The 19,775-nt window shown below is 41.7% G+C and overlaps 1 protein-coding gene across 7 annotated transcripts in view; it reads right to left on the bottom strand.

Annotated features, from left to right (window-relative positions):
* Window positions 1–2,707: 2,707 nt before the first annotated feature.
* Window positions 2,708–19,775, bottom strand: part of TMEM63A (transmembrane protein 63A) — a 41,924-nt gene continuing 24,856 nt past the window's right edge. For 6 of the 7 annotated variants that reach the window (XM_075064295.1, XM_075064297.1, XM_032778770.2 and 3 more), the window contains 10 exons: window positions 14,536–14,689; window positions 13,582–13,688; window positions 10,957–11,043; window positions 10,204–10,266; window positions 9,100–9,262; window positions 7,944–8,049; window positions 6,676–6,843; window positions 4,981–5,096; window positions 4,512–4,574; window positions 2,708–3,825 (listed from right to left, as the gene is read on the bottom strand). In XM_075064295.1, coding sequence (XP_074920396.1) covers window positions 3,673–3,825; window positions 4,512–4,574; window positions 4,981–5,096; window positions 6,676–6,843; window positions 7,944–8,049; window positions 9,100–9,262; window positions 10,204–10,266; window positions 10,957–11,043; window positions 13,582–13,688; window positions 14,536–14,689 — 1,180 coding nt within the window. In that variant the 3' untranslated portion in view covers window positions 2,708–3,672. The remainder of the gene's footprint in view (window positions 3,826–4,511; window positions 4,575–4,980; window positions 5,097–6,675; window positions 6,844–7,943; window positions 8,050–9,099; window positions 9,263–10,203; window positions 10,267–10,956; window positions 11,044–13,581; window positions 13,689–14,535; window positions 14,690–19,775) is intronic. The other variant, XM_032778778.2, reaches the window with a different exon arrangement.

Genomic DNA, 19,775 nt, shown 5'->3' with positions numbered 1-19,775 from the left:
AAGTGCACCCAGTTACACACGCTCCATACTTCCACTCTAGCTTCAATCTAGGAGTATGTGTTTTTTGCTGTGTGTACAGTATGTAGTATCTCACGTTCTAGCTTTTAGTCACATTTGAATATCAGGCTTCCCCAAAATTCAAGTTCCATAGAAACACCAAGTTCCAGGACACAGCTGCTGCTCAGAAAGCAAGTAATGACTTAGCAAGAAGTTAGAGGGTGAGGTATTTGTTCTTTCTGAGCTATACCAGGCAGGTTTGCAGGCCTTGAATCTCAGGAAATACGGCTTCTGAGAGTTAGGATCGGCAACCCCAGCTAGGTCATTGCTTGTCAAAGGATTTTTAAGAGGCTCAGTAAAGAATGGACAATGCCTTTATATATGGATTTCACATACGGTACAGTCCAATATCCATATTTGCCGAAGTCTCCATCCCTTACTGTGAAATGCTTTTTCTCTAAGGCTCATGACGGAATGTGGAGAGTGCCTATTACTGATCTAATTTTATCCTCTTGGAAACTTTCACCAGCACAAAAGAATGAACTACAATGAGTGCAGTTTGTGAATTTCTTCCAGCTCTGAAATAGACCCAAAGCACAACATAGCAAACTTAGTTATGTCAGAGCAGCCTTTATTCTGTGCTGCTAGGCAGAGATCTTGTAATTTACTAGTGGATGTTTCCATCCGCCAGCCAGAGGGAGAAAGTGAGTGCACTAGGTCATGCTACAGTGGATACAAAAATGGAAAGGGACTGGATGGCTCAGGGAACTGGTAATGGATCCAGAGCCTCTCCCAGGTACAGTTTGTGAGTTCAGCATTATCATAGGTTGGTGGTGACCAAGAGTGGTTGCTGCATGGTGGTTTGGTGGCCTATGTAAAATAAGCCTCTGCATCAGAGCCCTTGCTAGCACTCAGCTGAGGCCACATAATGACTACTCAGTGAGATGGAAATTCCTCCCTGCTTCAACTCTTGGTTTTGGTCTAGAATCTAGAGCAGGTTTGAAGCACATTGACAGGGCTGCGTGTGGAAGCTGGCGCTATTATTGCCACTGTCCATGATGAATCTGTCCTGAAGATAAGAAGCTTCATTGTTAAGGACTGTCAGACTCCCGCCTTTCATGAGTGCAGACAGGACAGATACCAAAGGAAATTAAATACTAAGCTAATGCTTGTCCTAGATATCAGACCCAGGACCTCAGTAGATCAGTGGCAACAAATGTGGAAAAACTGAGTTCTACCATGGAAGACAAGGATTCCTGACTGGTGTCCAGCCATAACTAACAGGACAAGTGTGGGAGTCAAACCCTTCAGCATCATGATTACCAGTGAAGGTGCCTACAAAAGGGGTGAGAACTGCTTACATAGATGCATGTGAAGAGGATGTTAAAGTTTAACTTGAACCAGACAATTGAAAAGTCAGTGGGATGGCAGAATTACCAGGCTTCCTTCTGGTATTGCCTCTAACATGGCCATGAATAGCAGGATTCCCAAAACTAGGGTCCTACCAAATTCAAAGCCATGAAAAACACACCACAGGGTGTGAAATCTGGTCTCTTGTGTGCTTTTACCTTATACTATACAGATTTCACAGGGGAGACCAGCGTTTCTCAAACTGGGGGTCCTGACCCAAAAGGGAGATGTGGGGTGAGGGTGTCAAGATTTTAAGGGGTCATGGTATTGCTATCCTTAGTTCTGCACGGCCTTCAGTGCAGGGCAGCTGGAAAGCAGTGGCTGTTAGCCGGGCGCCCAGCTCTGAAGGCAGCGCCGCCATCAGCAGCAGTACAGAAGTAAGGGTAACAGTACCATAACCCCTCTACAATAACTTTGTGACCCTCCTCACCTCCTTTTTGGGTCAAGACCCCCTACAATTACACCACCGTGAAATTTCAGATTTATATAGCTGAAATCATGAAATTTACAATTTTTAAAATCCTATGACCATGAAATTGACCAAAATGGACTGTGAATTTGGTACCACATGTAATACCTGCACAAGTCAGAATGTGGAGTAGAAGCTGTAGCTCAGAATATCCTTTTTTTATTTGGTTTCAGTCCAAACCTTAAAGTAGTCATTTGCATCCAATGCACATTTCACTTCTGGCAATTCTGTTACAGTTTTAAAAAGGAAAGGGTCAACATAGAATGACTTAAGGGAGAAGAGTCTGGCACAAATGCAGCCCCTTTTAATAGAAGGGTCCTTTCACTTACTTCTGTAGAACTAGGTGTTTTTATGTATCCTCCGACTCACAGGATAGGATTCTTCTCCAAAACTGCCAATTTGTTCCTTCTATCATCTCTTCTGACATTCTCAGCATTAGTCCAGCAAGAGAGCAGGAAACAGCTCTTTGGGAATATCGGGCTAATCCGGGAAGACACTGAACACCTTTAGTTGTGGTACCACTCAAGACATCTTCGTCAGTTGTTTTTCAGACATTGAAGAAACAACAGTCCTGGCCTGAGGAGTTCACAGTTTAAAGAGAGACAAGTAGAAAAATCAGAACAAGAACAAAAGGATTTGCTATACAAATCATCAAGATTCATTCTCAGAGTGTCAACGGTCCTCACTTTCTTGGCAGCCACTTAGCATGTTGCAGGATTGGGCCCTACAGGTCAACTCACTTATTAGTGTCCCAACAGTGGTAGGTCTCTGAGGTGGCACATGAGTGTTTAAATACGCAAAGAAAGATGGTCAATAAAGACAGCTCTCGAATTTCTCTGAACTCTGTGTTTTATTGTTGTGTGATTATTGCTTAGTTATGTTTTGACACAATGTAGCTTTAGGATAAATTGGTTCCTACTACATAATTTAAAAACGGTGTAACATCTTACAGTTCATACGATTGGCACTTACCAGGGAAGTGTAGAAATTTGTCACTGTAACCAGAGAGATTAAAAGAAGAAAAAGATAAAATGTTTACATCCTTTATTGCTGGCAGGTGAATGTTTCTTGTGCAGGGCCCCTAACATAGTCACCAGAAAGTATCTAATGCATCCCCTATAAAAATATATAAAAGTTATAGCAGATCAATCCCTTATTCACAAAAGTCCTCTGAGTTTGGTACATTCACAATCAAAGTGCACACAATAAAGCCCTCATTTCTTTCAGAAAAGTAACATTGTGTGGACTGGGTATTTTGAGGTGGTGGGAGAGGAGACACCACTACACCACAAGCCTTTTTCCTGGCTCTCACCAGTAGGAGTAGTATTTGCTTTCAAGTTTTCATCAAAACTGACAGTTTCGGGATTTATCAATCCCAAGTGGTTAATAAATCCTTGGCGCTGGTTAAAATTCAAGGGGAGTCATTTCAAATAAATTGACACCTGCAATTGTGGGGCTGCTTTGCTTCAGTGACCTTTTATCTCTGTGAAGAGTGAAATCTCTCCATAAGGCAAGTGATTACACAGTAAACCCAAAGTAGTAGTCCCTCAGGATTGTCTCCTTCATAGCATTCAGCACATTTGTTTCACAATGTGTGTAGATGGCCTGTAAAACAATCGGTCCCAAGGTGGCTGCTTTTTAATCTCCAAATAGAGCTGCAGATCACACGCTGAATTATTTCTGTGCCTCTTTGGCAGACAGGGTAAATAAATCAGAATGCTTGAGGGATCAAGTTCTATTAAAGCTGGACCAAGTGCACCACCTTGTGTTGGTCCTGGAGATCAGCAGAAATACTTCTATGCCTCTTCAATTGCTGCAAGTCCCCCAAAGTAGGTTATGCTGTCTTCTGCCTGTGCATCAGCACCCATGGTGCCATATGACTGCTGCTCCTTCTGAGCCAGTGCTGTCTTTTCCGTAGGATAACTAAGTAAGACCCGTGGGACATACATCTGAAATTGCAAACATTTGGAGTTTTATTATTTAGTCTCTAGTATAATTTTAAAATGTTGGGATAATATATTATTTAAAATCTTTCCCCTCCAAATTCCTCCTTTTTACTTTTATGTTACCTCCACTCTGTCCCCTTCATCTTAACGTTGCCCTTTGTCCCTCAAAATAAATTCCCTAGCACAAAACTCAAGTGTGCCTGCATATCACACGGGCTCTTGCACACCGAGGTATCTGTATTCACCCAAACAGTATTTCAAAACCTAGTGCAAATATCAAAGTCTTGTGGTCATTTTTTGGTGACATGACATTGAAGCTCTGCTGTGAATATCACACCTTGCATAGTCTCCAAGCAGTGTGACTGCATAGTCAGCATTCAAAATGCAAGTAATCTAGTGTTTGGTGTGAGACCCAGCTAATCAAAACACAACACATGTAGTTATTGGAAATAAAGGGTATTTAAAATCTCTCTCTGTTATTCCTATCATGTTTAAATCAAAAGGTATTTTTAGAGCAACGCTTTCAAATAGATAAGCGCAGTGTTCTGATCATCTGACCCTCAAGTCAGTTAATACCTACCCTGACACCATTCAGACTAGCAATCTTCTACACAGTCCCTTTTCTGGGAAAGGTCAGGAGTTTGTTTTTCTGGAAAGGGTAAAAAAAACACTTTTTGCTAAGAGCTTACAGCAGTTCTTGGAGCTGTTTCTGCATCACTGTCACTTCCTCTTCCACTTGGCAATTCTTCTATCTATATAAAGACAGCAAGGATGAAGTATTAAGCTGGTAAATCAACCAGTTATATGGAATTGATCATAAACATCAGGTTATTAGTAAACAGATTTAGTACAATGTCCCATTATTTATTACACTGAAACCTCAGCTGCTGCCTGTGCTCCTCCAAAGCCTCCCATACTGCTCTTCATGCTTGGAATGCCTCCTTCCCTCCCTCCTTCCCCTTGTGCACAAAACCACCTGCCTCTTTATTCAGCAGCATCTTTTCACCATCATAGAGGACTGAACCTTGTGGCTAGGTCCTGCTCCTACTGAAGTAAACATGAATTTTGCCATTTGTTTCCCTGGGAATAGTTTGTGCAGTACGAAGCACAGTGCTAATGCAGGTGGTTATTTCCCCAATACATTCAATATGAGTTTACCTTGTAATTCAGTGGGCTCAGGTACTTGAAGCAGACAAAACAAGTATAAGCTAAACAAACGACAATTGTGATGCTGACAACTAGGAACGTAAAGAGGGTCGTGGGAGCTTTAAAACCTTAAAAACAAACAGAATACAAAATTGAATGTATCCATCACTGGTTCAAGTAGGTAAAAGCAACCAAAAAAAAAAAATCACACTGATCACAAAATAGCTTATCTGAAAAGAGTGCTCACTTTCTGGAGAATGGAACAAAATAGAAGAAAAACTACAGAGGAAAAAAAATAGCTAACAAAGCACCATGAGGGACACACTGATTTAATGACTTGCTCATTACATACAGCACAATAGAAGGATCTTTTCCTGACCCTTATATAGAGGTGCTCTCCAAGTCCACGTCTTAACCTGTAAGACTTCCCCAGTTTTCTCTTCCCCATCCTTCAGGCATCATTCTTAGGGTACTAGACAACGCTGCTTTCAGTGCCAGTCAATACCACCTGAGAATTCACAGCAACCGTTGTGGAGTGATACAAACCACTCTCCTGAGCCATGTGAGCTGCTGTCACTGCACTCTCAGTTACTGCTGCACTAGAGACCAAAACTCCAAGATTCAGAATGTGAGCTAACTGGAGCAGGGACCTTCCTTCTAAGAAAGTGCTTCGCTCACAGGGGTTGCTATCCTAAGTCAACGAACAGGATCAAACTGAGGTATTCAACACTGCAGGACAGATTAATCAAATTGTCTGTTTGTGTGACAATCAGCATTTAGCTTCCTAGTTGCAAAACAAGACAATCTCATATCTTTAACTATTAGCTAGTGCATATCATGGGCATTTGCCTTCCTCTGAAACATCAGGAATAAGTCTTTGCTAGAAGCAGGATACTGGCCCTGCTAGATCATACAATAACAGTAATTACAGTGTCATAAGTGGTTATGTCAAGGGAATGGAATTTCACTATTTTCCAGCTAGACTGAGGCATTTATGGACTATCCTGAACACATCTTTAATGAACAGTACAAACAAATTATTAATCCGACTCTAGATTTAAAAGATTCCATCCCCAACCTAAAGGGAGAAGCTGGGGGAAGAAAAAAAAAAGATGCTGAATCTCCTTCACAGCATCAAAAGCCTCAAGTGCATCATTCGTAAAAAAAAACCCTACACAATCTCCCCTACTGTTCTGGGTGCCCAAAGTCAAGCCACCAACTTCCCCCAGCAACTCTGTTAATACAGCAAGTTTGTGGCACAATGAACGTTTATAATTTGAGGCCAATGTGAGCAGGGACCAGTGAGAGAATGTGTCAACTAACAGCTTAAAAGTTAAATGTAACAGAATCATAGGACTGGAAGGGACCTCGAGAGGTCACCTAGTCCAGTCCCCCCGCACTCAGGACTAAGTATTATCCAGACCATTCGTGGCAGGTGTTTGTCTACTTTGCCCTCTCCTATTAGCTCCTGTTAGCTGATCTCCAACTACTGTGAAGACGGTAAGCCTTGCAATAGCCCCATGAGGCAGGTAAGGATTATTATCCTTGTCTTAAAAATGCACAACTAGAGGCTCAGAGAAGTTAAGAAACTTCCCACATGACTCTAGACAACTTAATGACAGAGCTGGGAGCAGAATCCTGGTCCCTCTGCTTTAACCACAAGATCATCGAACAATATTTTAAGCTTTCACTATGGAGAACCCTTACCTAGTCGCAAAAATGAAAAAAAATAGAGCCAAAACAGACAGAGGATCGGAGCTGTAAGGGCCTGATTCACAGCTGCAAAGTGGATCTTCTTCTCCAGTTTAGCAGGGAGAAATGCATAGTAAAGATTGTGGCGATCAACCATATGCTTCAGCAGTATATATATTAAACCTGAAGAAGAGGATAGAGACAGGTTACTGAAAACTGCGAATATTTAAAAAAAAAAAAAATCACAAATTGGTAGGGCAACCCAGACATATGTGATTCCTAAAACTACTTTTAATTTTTTTAAATGACTATTTCAAGTCAACTGGGTCCCTATGAAAGCCAAAATGTTCCAAGTTCCAGTGGCAGCTAGAAATTGCAGCACTGTATGCAGTAGTATCCTCAAATCTTTACAATATGGAGCACAGAGAATTGAGAGAGACAAAATTGTCTTAAATCTATTTTTGTGGGTTTAGGCCAGATCTTACATGTTTCCCACTGCCATTTAATAGATACAAAGTTTATTTCACAAACTTTCCCCTGAGAAAATAGTTTTACTTTTATGTTAATTTGTGACCTAGAGTAATGACACGTTTGTGCAGCTGTATATTTGTTCTGTTCCTATCAGCATTCAGGATTCCGTCTAGCCTTTTTTTCTATTATTATTCACCTAGGACATAGAAACATTCATAGATACCGGGACCAGAATGCGCAACTGTGATCTGATTTGCACTGTGTTTATTTTTATGTCGTATTTCATCCATTTTGATGGAACTCGGGGGTGAGATTTTCATAAAGTGCCTAAGGGATTTAGCAGCAAATTCCTATTGAAAGTTTGGCTATTTTGCCAAACCTCGTTGGCTGAAAGTCACATGTAGACATCCTCTCTGAGAGCACAGAGGAAAGCAGAAATGAAAAGCTAATATGGTTGAAAAACATGGTACTAAACCTTTTCAATTAGAAATTCCATCCTTAATGGTTAAAGCTGTACAGAAGTCAGAGTTAATATATTCCTCAAGCTGTAGAAATAGAATCATCATCATATATGTAGTGCTTTTCAGCTTCCAAACACTGTACAGACATTAATTCACCCCAACACCACATTGTGATGTTGCGTATTTCCCTATTTTTCACAACAGTGCAGATGTGTGTTTTGGTCCAAGGACACAGAAAGTCATGATCAGAGCTGAGATAAGAACTCAGGAATTCCTGTCTCGTGGTCATGTCCTCAGACCAAACTCTCCCCCATTCCCTGCCCTGGGCACACAACTCATTGGCAAACTTACCAAATGGGACAATAATGGGGCATGTAATGCTATAGGCCATGATGACAGTGAATACACACAACATCCAGGCATACATTGCTCCAAACTCATACTCAAATGCTTGATGCTAGGGAAGAAACCAAACACAAATGTTAGCTTTCCAAGGATTAAACAAGATTCAGAAAGGGAACAATTCAGTTTACCCCTTCCTTATTCTCGCCTCACAACAGACGGACATTTTTTTTGAGACAGCCAGGCAAACAAGTTACAGATGCACAAGTGGTATGTATATTAATTGCGTGATTTCGACATTGTTGTATGCAGTGTTGTAGCCACACTAGTCCCAGGATATGAGAGAAAGAAGTTGAAAGCTTACACAGAGGACGCTTGCAGCAAACTGATATTTCTGTCAAGAGAATTCCCCAAGGAGTCTGTTTTCAGTCTCCTCCTTAAATTCAGCTATGGGGAAAAGCTATGTCCAACCACAGAGCAAAAAAATATTGTGTCTGTGCTGTCAAAACTGATCTCTATAGCGATTATAGTTTAACCTCTGTGGTGCTGTGCGCATTGGCTTTCAGAGCAGACAGCGCTCTAGAGGTTCAGAGGTTGCAATTTGGTTTGGTAAATATCCCAACTGTTTGAGTGGTCAGCTGATCCTCTCAGGCTGGAATCCTAGTACACAGAGCCTCTCTCACACCCTCAGAGCACAGCAGAGATAAACAGAAGTGAAAGCTAATGAGCCAACTTTTTTCAAACCTACAAAGAGATCAATTTCATATGAAGTTCTGAGGAAAGAGGGGAAGAAAGTGGTGGCTACGAGTGGGCTTAAACTAAGTCTGTTTGCCAACTCCCAAATTAAAGTTCTCATTTTGAGGTGGTGTGGAGACTGAGGACCTGATTTTCAGGTCCCAAGTAAGGACAAATGGGCCCTAAATGGCTTGTTTTAATCAGGCATGGGCTCAAACTGTACAGTCTCCTACATATCCACATTGCGCTGCTCAGGGAGGGGACATGTAACTGTAGTTTGAGCAAAAGAAAGGCCACAAGGAATGACCACAGCTGATAGTTAGCAGCTGTGAAGGAAGAGGGCACATACTGTTCTTGTGTAAGCATTGTAGTTTCTTATAGGCGGTTTAGGATTTTATTGCCCCCATGCTATTGAGAGAAGCTCTTATACCTGTTTAATGTTTTTCCTCTCAGCAGGGGACTTGGCCATTATCATGCGTATGGTGTAGAGGATGAGGCCAGGCAAGCGCAGTAGCTCCATCCCATTGCCAATGAAAGCTGAGGCAATCACATAGTTCACAAAGAAGGCTCCCTGGTCAGGCAAGAAGACACATCTACAAGGAAAGAGTCAGTGACTAAAAGGCAGAGGATTTGCAATGGGGACAGGTTACATTTGGAAAATAGCTCCTCTTCAGAACAAATACGGCAAAGCTTTACAAAAGATGGTTGCAAAATCTTTGATGCAGTGGTTTAATTACAAGTGCCTACTGCTGAATTCTCTACATGCAGTTGTAAAGGCATATTTTGTAGGATGCCATCAAACATGGCTCTATAAGAATATAAACAGTATCTGAAGTTACACTAATATGAAAAGAATATACAGTACAATCTGCTAGGTGGCTTATGTTGGATGAGGGAGCCATTTGATACTTCAAGTCACTGTTGGCGGCAAGATGCTAGACTAGTGGTTTCTTTCAGCAGAGACGCCTTAAATATTTGTTTTGCGTTCATGCTAGGAGCCCTAGTCATTGACCAGGCTCCCATTGTGCTAGGTGCTGTACAAAAACAGAACAAAAAACAGCCGTTGCCCAACATCTGCAAATGTTGATCTTCGATACCACTATGCCAAACAACAACATGAAGATTTCTTCTCTTCTTCTAAATCAATTTCTGTAACAACAAGATCTTAGTGCAGTTCTAGGGAAGATTGCTGTTCCAATGATATGGCACAACCTTCAACATACTGTCTTACTATGCTCTCTCACTGCCCCCACCTGTTTGTTGCATCCATCTTCTGTCTTATATTTCAACTGTAAGCTTCTCGTGGCAGAGACTCTCTCTTTGTTAGGTGTTTCTCTACAGTGCCCAGCACAAAGGGACTCTGATCCATGACTCCTCTTCCTAATAACCTAGAAGGGGCTCACATCCCACCATTCATTCTGAATCCCAATGTTATACTATAGGGCATCCATAATTACGCACATTCATTATGCGCTAAAAAAGATTAGCTGGCAAAAAGTCTACAGTGAAATATGAGAAGGTAGCTAATACTTACTCCAACCTGACTGCAGATTCAGCCGATTCTCTGTCAAACAGCCAGCGGAAGAAAAAATCAAGACTAGAAGAAAGATAGTTAAGATCATTCACTCTCCATAGTTCAACACAGCGGTAACAAACAAAACCAACCAACCAAGGTCTTTTAAAATGGAGAGAGTTTTAACTGTATAAACTGCAGTTTACTCTAGTCTACTGTAATGACTGAACATTGCTCGGTCAAAGGTGGGAAGGGAGACTTGGAATCCAATAAAATAGAAGTGTTTCATTTAACGCTCATGTTTCTGTTTTATCTTCAGCAGACAGTGTGCCGGAGGCAGACATTCACAGTGCCCAGGGAGACAGCCAGATGGGAGTTACTGGAGCAAAGAAAGTGGGCAACGAAAAGGATAATTTTGTGGCTAAAGAACAAGAGTGGGAGTCAGGAAGTCTGGATTCCTGGCTCTGCCACTGACTTTCTATATGACCCTCAGTGCCTTAGCCATTTAATCTCTCAATGCCTAATATTGCTTAGTTACAGAAAGCAGCTGGAAATACTTCCCAATCTCACAGGGGATTTGTGAGGCCATTCCTTACGTGCATGTCAGTGCTTTGAGATCCTTAGATCAAAGGCAATTTAGGGCATTATGACAACAAAACACAAGTTAAAACAAACAACAAAAACAGCTATACATCTCTAGGAGGGCTCGTTACAGAAACAAAGCAGACCAACTGCAATTATAAAATATTCAAACTTTAAGAACAAGGTGAATACCTGGTCAGACCAAGGGAAGGCAAAATCAACACCATGAAGATCAAAAAAATGTACACTTTATGCATCATTATTCTGTTTTCTCCAGACCTACCAAGAGGAAAAGGTTATTGAGTAAGAGACTGTTATTGCTAAACACAAACTTTCATCCTCTTCCAACTCCACTAGTTCTTCTGCCAGAAGTGGAGGAATCTATAACGTTTTCTGAACACAAACTAGTTTAGTTATTTTTGAATTTCCCCCCAACTTTTAGTTCAGCTAAGTGAGGTCTCCAAGTATTCTCCCCTCCCCACCTCAAATAAATATATCTTTACATGGAATATACTACTACTCCTGAAGGACCTTGGCTGTCAAATGTTAGCTGCTGTGAGAAGTCTGAGTGCCCTTCACTGAGAGAAGCAGGGTGGATTTAATTTAAATCAAACTGATTTAAATCATGATTTAAAATCACTAGTCAGGAAGACTCGATTTAATCACGGTTTTCTACATAAAAGTGCATTCTTGTTAGCTGTTAAAACCTTAATACATATTCTTCATAACTCAGAGATAGAGGCAGGTTTTATTTTTAGAAGGTACACACTATACATTTTTAAACCTTGATTTATTTTGAAAACTTTTCAGATTAGTTTTACAGCTATATCAGAAAATTAGTGATTGTTTGGTTATTTCATTTACCAAAGATAACTGAAGCAGATATTTATGAAGTCATTGGGAGGTCATCTATCTCCAATTCAACAGGTTAATCATTAGTATTTGGAGGATTTTCTTGCCATGCTGTATTAGAACATCACCAGACAGGTATTTAATTGTTTTATTTAACTAAAATAACAACGTTAAGTAGACTGGATTTTTTTCTTCAACAGCAAAACACATGCTTGTTTTGTTAAAATATTATATGTCCCTCGCTTCTCACATTTACTTCCGGACTTCTCCTTGTCAGATCTATTCTGCTCTCAACAATCTTCTATTCACTGAACTTTTTGAAACTTTGCACTTTTAGAGAGGTAAGGGATTGAGTCCGTGTACACAGATTTGCAGAGGGACAATAGGGTTGAGAGGTCATATTTCTCACCTCTATATATTTATTTATTTAAAAAACATTTTTGCTGTTAACAAGCATGTTACCTCTGGAGAGAGAAATCCAGTTTGAGACCTGCAAAACTAAGCATCTCTGATGGTATCTTCTAGACTGAGCACTGAGTCCCATTGGGTAGATGTAGAAAGATTGACCTAAATAATCTATATGAAGCCTGTGGAACCCCATAAAATTGGGACCCTAATCCATGTACTATTGGAACTCATTTACAAAACTTTTCTTAAAAATTACATGAATATATTGTCTAATACTATAGAATTAGAATTTATAATCCTTATTCCATGATGAAATATCTTTGAGCTATAACGTATCTTAAGTAAACTATCTTTAGATAGGTTTTTTCCTCAAAAAGCATTTTATCAAAACACTCCAATTTAAATTTAAAAAAAAAAAATCGGATTATTTTGATTTAAAAAAAAAAAATCATTGATTTTTGTCCACCCTGGAGACAAGAGTGTCCAAGGGCCACCAGTGTATCTATTAACCTGAGCCAAGCAGGCCCATGTCTTTCTTTACAGAGATATGGAAGTTGTTTCTGAACATTAATCCAGATCATAGCTGGGTTAGTGATACCACAGCCCTCCACAGCAGGCACGCAGACTTGAGACACCGGTCATCTGGATATTCAAGGCTAGTCTCCAAACACGTGATGCTCAGAGCCTCTTGGTTGCTCGTATTCAATCTCGTCTTTCAGACAGCATAGCGCCAGATGGGCTGCTTGACTAACACGGTTAGTGTCATCTCTTCTGAGACAAAATGTTTTTTATCTAAGAAACATCAGTTACAAATGTTATGGGCAAAGGCAGAACAAGAGATTGTTAATTTGGCTCCTATCCACGACAAGCCTGAGGTGGAAGTACATCAAGAAATCTGGTGGGCCAAACCCCAGGTATGTCCATTAGAGCTCCATCTACCAAAAGCAAGGACCATGCATTTCCCTTAGCACCACTGCAGCCCATTAATGTAATCTTAAGTGTTCTATGTCAGTGTTCCCAAGAACACTCATTTAAGACAAGTGTACGTGACACTCAGTAAGGATGATTTTTCACATACAGACATAGGGGAAGGCAGTACTTTTGTAATTCAGATTAGTCTGTGACAGATCACCAGTGTCTGTAGTCAGAAGTCCAAACAAGCTGTATGGAGAGTCTGCTTCTGAATGACAGATTCTGTCAGTCAAGCACAAAGTTCCTCTGTTAAATAGAGGTCTTGCCAAAAAAAAAAAAAGGGTGGTGGGTGTGAAAAACACATGGGACAAAAAAAAACCAACCAAAAAACAAGACAAGGCTGGATGCTATTCATTGGATCTACTACGGAACAGGGAAAATTCCTTGACTGTTTATCAAGAAGACCTATGGATAAAGCTCTTGACAGAGGATAGACTTCCCTGCACTGGGCAAGGAATGGACTAGATGGGCCTTAACAGGTCTTTTCCAGCTATAATTTTTATGAAGTTTACCCATTTTCTCCAGTTTTCCCAGTGACTCGGTTTATGGGACTAGGTTAAAAAGAGAGGAAAATCGATTGCTTACTTTGTCCAGTGGGATTCCAATAGTGTTGAGTAGTACACAATTGTTGGTAACAGAGCTGAAAAGGACCACAGGAGGAGCGTTGGGAAGAACTGACTAATGATAGGAGTCTAAAATAAATAAATAAAAAGTAAAGACAGATGCAAATACTCTAGTACCATTGTGGCTGAAGAATAGATGCTGCAGAAATTAGCTTTTATAGGTAAGCAACCCATTTATATTAGAGTTGAGCAGAGGAAACTATGTCCTGATACAGATTAGGGTTCAGTTAGCAATCAGAGTTTTTGGTACAAGGAAAACCCAGAGCTAGGGCTTGAGGTTAGATTCCAAGATACTGAAATCTCAGTTTGTATGAAATTTCAGATGGAACTGAATTGGAACCAGATGTAGGTATCTTCCTGGTTCTGGATCCAACTTGAACCAAAATTTAAGAATGAAGTTTTATTTTAGAATTTCAAATCTGAGTTGTCATCCCCCCCACCCCCCCCACACACACACAATTCTAAACTTTAAAAAGGAGTTTGGATTGGAGGTTCTGTTTTTTGCTCCAAGTTACTATACTTTAAATTATACAGTTTAAGATATATTTTAATTGTTCTTGTAAAATAAAAATGTATGATCACAGAAAGTCTCAAATGAACTGATTTCAGGCAAATCCTTATTTAAAAAAAAAAAATTATGAGGACATTGTTTTGAATTTATTTTTTAAAAATTTGCATCAGTTTCAGCCCTTGCTGGGGATTTGAACTGGTTGAAATTGACTAACACATAGGCATGGATGATTCTCAGCTGGTATAAATTGGTGTAGCCCCACTGGCTTCAGCTTTATACCAGCTGATAATGTTGTCCATAGGGTCTTAGTGTAAAGACATATCCTGGCCAGCTCACCTCCTTGTTCTCTTTCTATAACATTTTGATATTGGTGTATTACTAAACTGAAAAACAAGTGATACTCACATTAAGGTAACGAATAGGTTTGGTGACATTGAACTTGTCCATGGTGGAGATGATTATGGAAGGAGTTGTCAGAAAAAACAGCACAATAAAAAGGAGCAAATTAATGCAAAACCATCTAAACCACCACCTTAGCCCACGCACTGAAAAATTGTTCCTGTTAAGCAAAAGGACAGAACAGAAAACGATCAGTAAGTCTTTTTCTGGCACACAGATATACTAACTGTCAAGTGACAAGTGATTTTTTTTTTTAAATAAACTGGGTTTTTCATATAACTAGAAGTCATAATACAAAAAAACAAATTCACTAACCAAGTCCAAATTGCCATTAGTTATTAATTAGTAAATGATAAATTAGCATCATTGCATGGGCTGGACTGCTGGAGGATCACTTTTTACCCCTATGTAATCAATAAAATGAACTCAAATTAAAAACCTTTTCCAGTTTGGGCTTTTTTGGGGGTGGGGGGGTTTAATAGATTGAATTTTCTCCAAGTTTTATTTAACCAAATTGATATCACTGAAGGATCAGTTCCCTACAGCAATTTGCAATAGAACGTCTAGCTGAAGACAATAAATGAGATATTCATGTTTGAAGTATTGCTGAGCTTTCAATGGCCAGGTTGCTGTCACATGCACTCCCCGCTGTGTCAGCCTTGGATGCTTTGTGAGCAGGAAGGCCATAGATATAGACATTGCATTAGGTAGCTTCTGTTGCTAGAGAAAACATTCCTGTACATTCAGCAAAGTCTATGGCAAAAAAAGAGAAGCCCTGTAGTGTAGTGGTGATCATGTTCACCTAACATGCAAAACGTCCCCAGTTCAAAACCGGGCAGAAACAGGTCACTGTTCCTTTTTCTGACTCCTCACCTACATTTTTAGTCTTAGAACAGACCGCGCTGTGAAATTTTACTTTGAATTATATCAATTAGGAGTTAAATAATATGGAAGCTCTCTCTAAGTTATAGTGCCTGGTTCCTCACCCTTTCAGCTGCTCTGATAAATTAACATTTTTGTTAGGGGCAGGGGAAAATTTTCATGAAGACTTTTATAGGGACTAAATGCTATCTAAGACTCTGAAATAATCTTAACGTGCAATCCTTCGTTCTGGATTTGTCATTTCACAAGTTGAACTGCTCCTTACTACTGTCCAGGCTTCATGAGCCATGGAAACAAGGAACAGGCTGAAGTAGGTGCAACCGTGCGGTGCTGCCGGCTGGGAGAGCAGCCTGAGGCAGAAGCCTCCAGCTCGCATGATATTCCAGGCGAGACTGAATCTCCATTAAACAAAATTTAAAGAAGAGAATGACTTGAAGTCACTCCCATTCGGTGCTCTAAGAGGAGGATAGCCATGTCTGTCCAGGCAGCCCTGATCAACCTCACCGAGGTCTGCCAGCTGAGCGGGACCCCAGCTGGCAGAAGTCGGCGTCCGTCGGCCCCGCTCAGCCCGCTGCCTGCCTGGGGCTCCGATCATCCAGGCAGGCAGCAGGCTGAGTGGGTCCAGCGGATGAGACCCTGGAAAAAAGGTGTGAAACAATTGTTTGCCGTTGCTTTCACGAAAGGAGGGAGGGAGGGGGGCCTAACGTACCCAAAACCACCAGTGACAAAGTTTTTGCCCCATCAGGCAATGGGAGCTTAACCCAGAATTCCAACAGGCAGCGGAGACTGCGGGAACTGTGGGATAGCTACACACAGTGCACCGCTCTGTTAGTCGATGCTAGCCGCGGTAGCGAGGATGCACTCCACTGACTTAATGCACTTAGTGTGGACATACGTAATAAACTGTATAAAATCAAATTCTACAAAATTGACTTCTATAAAATTGATGTAATTTCGTAGTGTAGACATACCCTAAGTGTCTTTAAGGTGCTCAGCTGCTATGGTGATGGGGGCCATATAAGCAACTAAGTAGATAACTGGTAAGGTCTTAAAATGTCCGTGCTATAAAACAGAAAAACGTAAAACACCAGCTAAGAGTAAAATGCATTCTTGCCCTACTGTCTCTCCAAATATCATTTCTTTCCTTGCCATAAGATATAGCTTTTGTAGCCTGACTGATGTTGGTATTTTAAACAGAAAAGCAGACATGGCATCAACTCAGGAAATCTAAAGTGTTAAGGAAACATAACTGGTAATGTGGAGGAGGAATGGAGGTGGGACGGAAAAACTGTAGCCCTTTCCTTGAATGAAGTAAAGTGCACTTTCACCAAAATAAAACAGAATTAGAAAGCCTTTCAGCAACTGAGAATCACTTAGCCCACCTCTAAAATTCAGCCACCTCTGAGATGAAATGGTATTGCTGATTACCAGAACACAGCTACCATACACAGGAGTTTAACACAGGAAGTGACTAACTCCAGGAGGAATTTGAGTAGGCAGAATAATTCTGGAATCTAGAAATTGTGGTCAGAAATCTTATTAAATGAATTATGGGATCTTTAATGACTATAAAAGTCAAGAGCTTAGTTTTGTGTATTATCTGACTAACATGGCACATGCAACACCACCATGTCTGAAGTCAGTCACAGTTAGAACAGAGGTCTGGGAGACAGGAACACGTAAGTTCTAGTCTCAGTTCGAACAATGACTCCCTGTACGACATGAGTAAGTACTTAACCTCTCCACCTCACCCTGTCCTTCTAGGAAAACACTTCCCTACCTCACAATGGTGTTAGCATTTCAGAAAGAATACTCCTATGTGTAGGGCAGGGGTGAAAGTAACTTAAAGGACTTATCGGTATGCCAGAGTCCTGAGTGGGGGGTGGCCTCAACTGGAAGAGGCTGGGTCTTTCAAGATTTAAAGGCCCTGGAGCTCCAGCTGGGAGCCCCAGGGCCTTTAAATCACCCTGGAGCTACCAGCTGCAGAGGCAACTGGGAGCCCCAGGGCTCACAGGCAAATTAAAGAGCCCAGGGCTCCAGCCGCTGCGGACTTCCGGGCCCTTTAAATCACCGCCGGATCCCTGCTGCCGCTACTCTGGGGTAGCAAGGCTCAGGCAGGTATTTAAAGGGCCTGGGGCTCCCCACAGTGGCAGGAGCACCAGGCCCTTTAAATCCCGCCCGAGCCCAGCTGCTGGAGCTCCAGTAGTAATTTAAAGGGCCCAAGGCTCCCCGCCATGGCTGGAACTCTTCGCCCTTTAAATCACTGCTAGAGATGCCGGTCCAGTCTGGCACAGCATACTGGCTCTTGCGGGTACGCTGGACTGGACTGGCTTACTTTCACCTCTGGTGTAGGGCCCGTACCAAATTCAGGGTCCATTTTGGACAATTTCATGGTCAAAGGATTTAAAAAAAAAAAAAAAAAAAAAAAGTAAATTTCATGATTTCTGCTATTTAAATCTGAAATTTCACAGTGTTGTAATTGATGGGGTCCTGACCCAAAAAGGAGTTGTGGAAGGGGTCGCGGTACTGCTACCCGTACTTCTGCACTGCTGCTGGTGGCCACACTGGGCACTGGAGAATGGTGGCTGCTGGCTGGGAGCCCAGCTCTGAAGGCAGAGCCACCACCAGCAGCAGCCCAGAAGTAAGGATGGCCTGGTGTGGTATTACCACCCTTATTTCTGCACTGCTGCCTGTACAACGGAGCCCTCAGTCAGCAGCTGCCTCTCTCCGGCTGCCCAGCTCTGAAGACAGCAGCGCAGAAATAAGGGTGGCATGGTATGGTACTGACTCCCTTACTTCTGGGCTGCTGCTGGCGGGGTGCCGCCTTCAGGGCTGAGCACCAGGCCAACAGCTGCTGCTCTCCAGCCACCCAACCCTGAAGGCAGCACCAGAAGTAAGAATGACAATACTGCAACCCTCCTAAAATAACCTTGCAACCCCCATGCAACTCCCTTTTGGGTCAGGACCCCCAATCTGAGAAATGCTGGCCTCTCCCATGAAGTCTGTATAATATGGGGTAAAAGCACACACACACACAAAAACACATTTCGGGGGGGGGGACCAGATTTCACAGTCCGTGGCGTGTTTTTCATGGCTGTGAATTTTGTAGGGCCCTAGCTATGTGAGTGCTTCCCCACCAACATCACCAATGCCAACTCAGAGGGAAGAATGTCACCTACTTAGCCATTAGTGTAACTATCTGCAGTATGGAGGTATTCCTTGGGGGTCTCCAATCCAGGTACTGACTAAACCTAACCCCACTCATTGCAGCTTACCAGAACTGCGTAATTCACATCTCAAGGTACCATGGTTGAAAAAATGAAGGTACGAACCACACTGTTAAATTATAAGAAGCTAGATTCTGTATTTTATCCCAATGGTAGAATTGCAGTTATGGAAAAAATAAACCTCTGGAATACCAGAAGTCAGATGGAACAACCCTGCATTTTTAAATGGATGCTCCGATATTAGAGAGGATTCAAACATCGAAAAGAATCACAAGTTAGAAGGGAGCAGACCACTGGTATTTAATAAGGCTATTCGCAATAAATCATGGCTTAACAATTCTACTGTATTATGAATAAGAGTGTTATTGAAAACTCCCTGTGATTTTGTGACAGTGAGGAAGTCACCAAAAAAAAAAAATCAAAAAAAAATCAGTGTCTCAAAATTAAGGCTAAGATCATGGATATTTTTAGTAAAAGTCACACACCGGTCACAGGCTTCCCTGAATTTTTCTTTATTGCCTGTGACCGGTCTGTGACTTTTACTAAAAATATCCATGACAAAATGGGGAGCTCAGCTGCGGGGTCCCCACACCGCCTACAGAGGCTGGGCAGCTCTGGGATTCTCCTGCCACCTGCAGCGGCCAGGAGCTCCAGGGGGACCCCTGCTGCCGCCCCTGAACTGCAGCCCCACCATCCGTGGTGGTCAGGAGTTCGGGAGTACCCCCTGCCGCCCATGGCGGCCAGGAGCTGGGGCTGAATTCACAGAGGTCACTGGAAGTCACGGATTCCACGACCTCCATGAAAAAAATTTGTAACCAGCATTATGAGTAAGGCTACATCACATACAAGCCACTTGCAAGGTAACTGGAAAGATTTCAATGATCTTTGGTGTACCCCTCTAGCTTTTGAATGTGACAGGAAGGGAGAAAAAAAGCAATTCAACACCATTTGCTTATTTTCAAAAACTCACCCCCCCTCCCCCCAAGTGGCACATAACGGCTGGGAAATTTTACTGTGACAGCAATAAGATTTTAAAAGAAAGTTTCAGTATACAGTGGGTTCAGCTATTGCTATAATATGGCAGCTAATACTAGAAGAAGTCAAATACTTTTATAATACTTAGCTCTAATATATGGC

Source organism: Chelonoidis abingdonii, chromosome 3 (assembly GCF_003597395.2).
Source record: "Chelonoidis abingdonii isolate Lonesome George chromosome 3, CheloAbing_2.0, whole genome shotgun sequence".
Classification (NCBI taxonomy): Eukaryota; Metazoa; Chordata; order Testudines; family Testudinidae; genus Chelonoidis; species Chelonoidis abingdonii.
The sequence above is the reverse complement of the archived record's forward strand: the minus strand, read 5'-3'. Positions and strand labels throughout refer to the sequence as shown.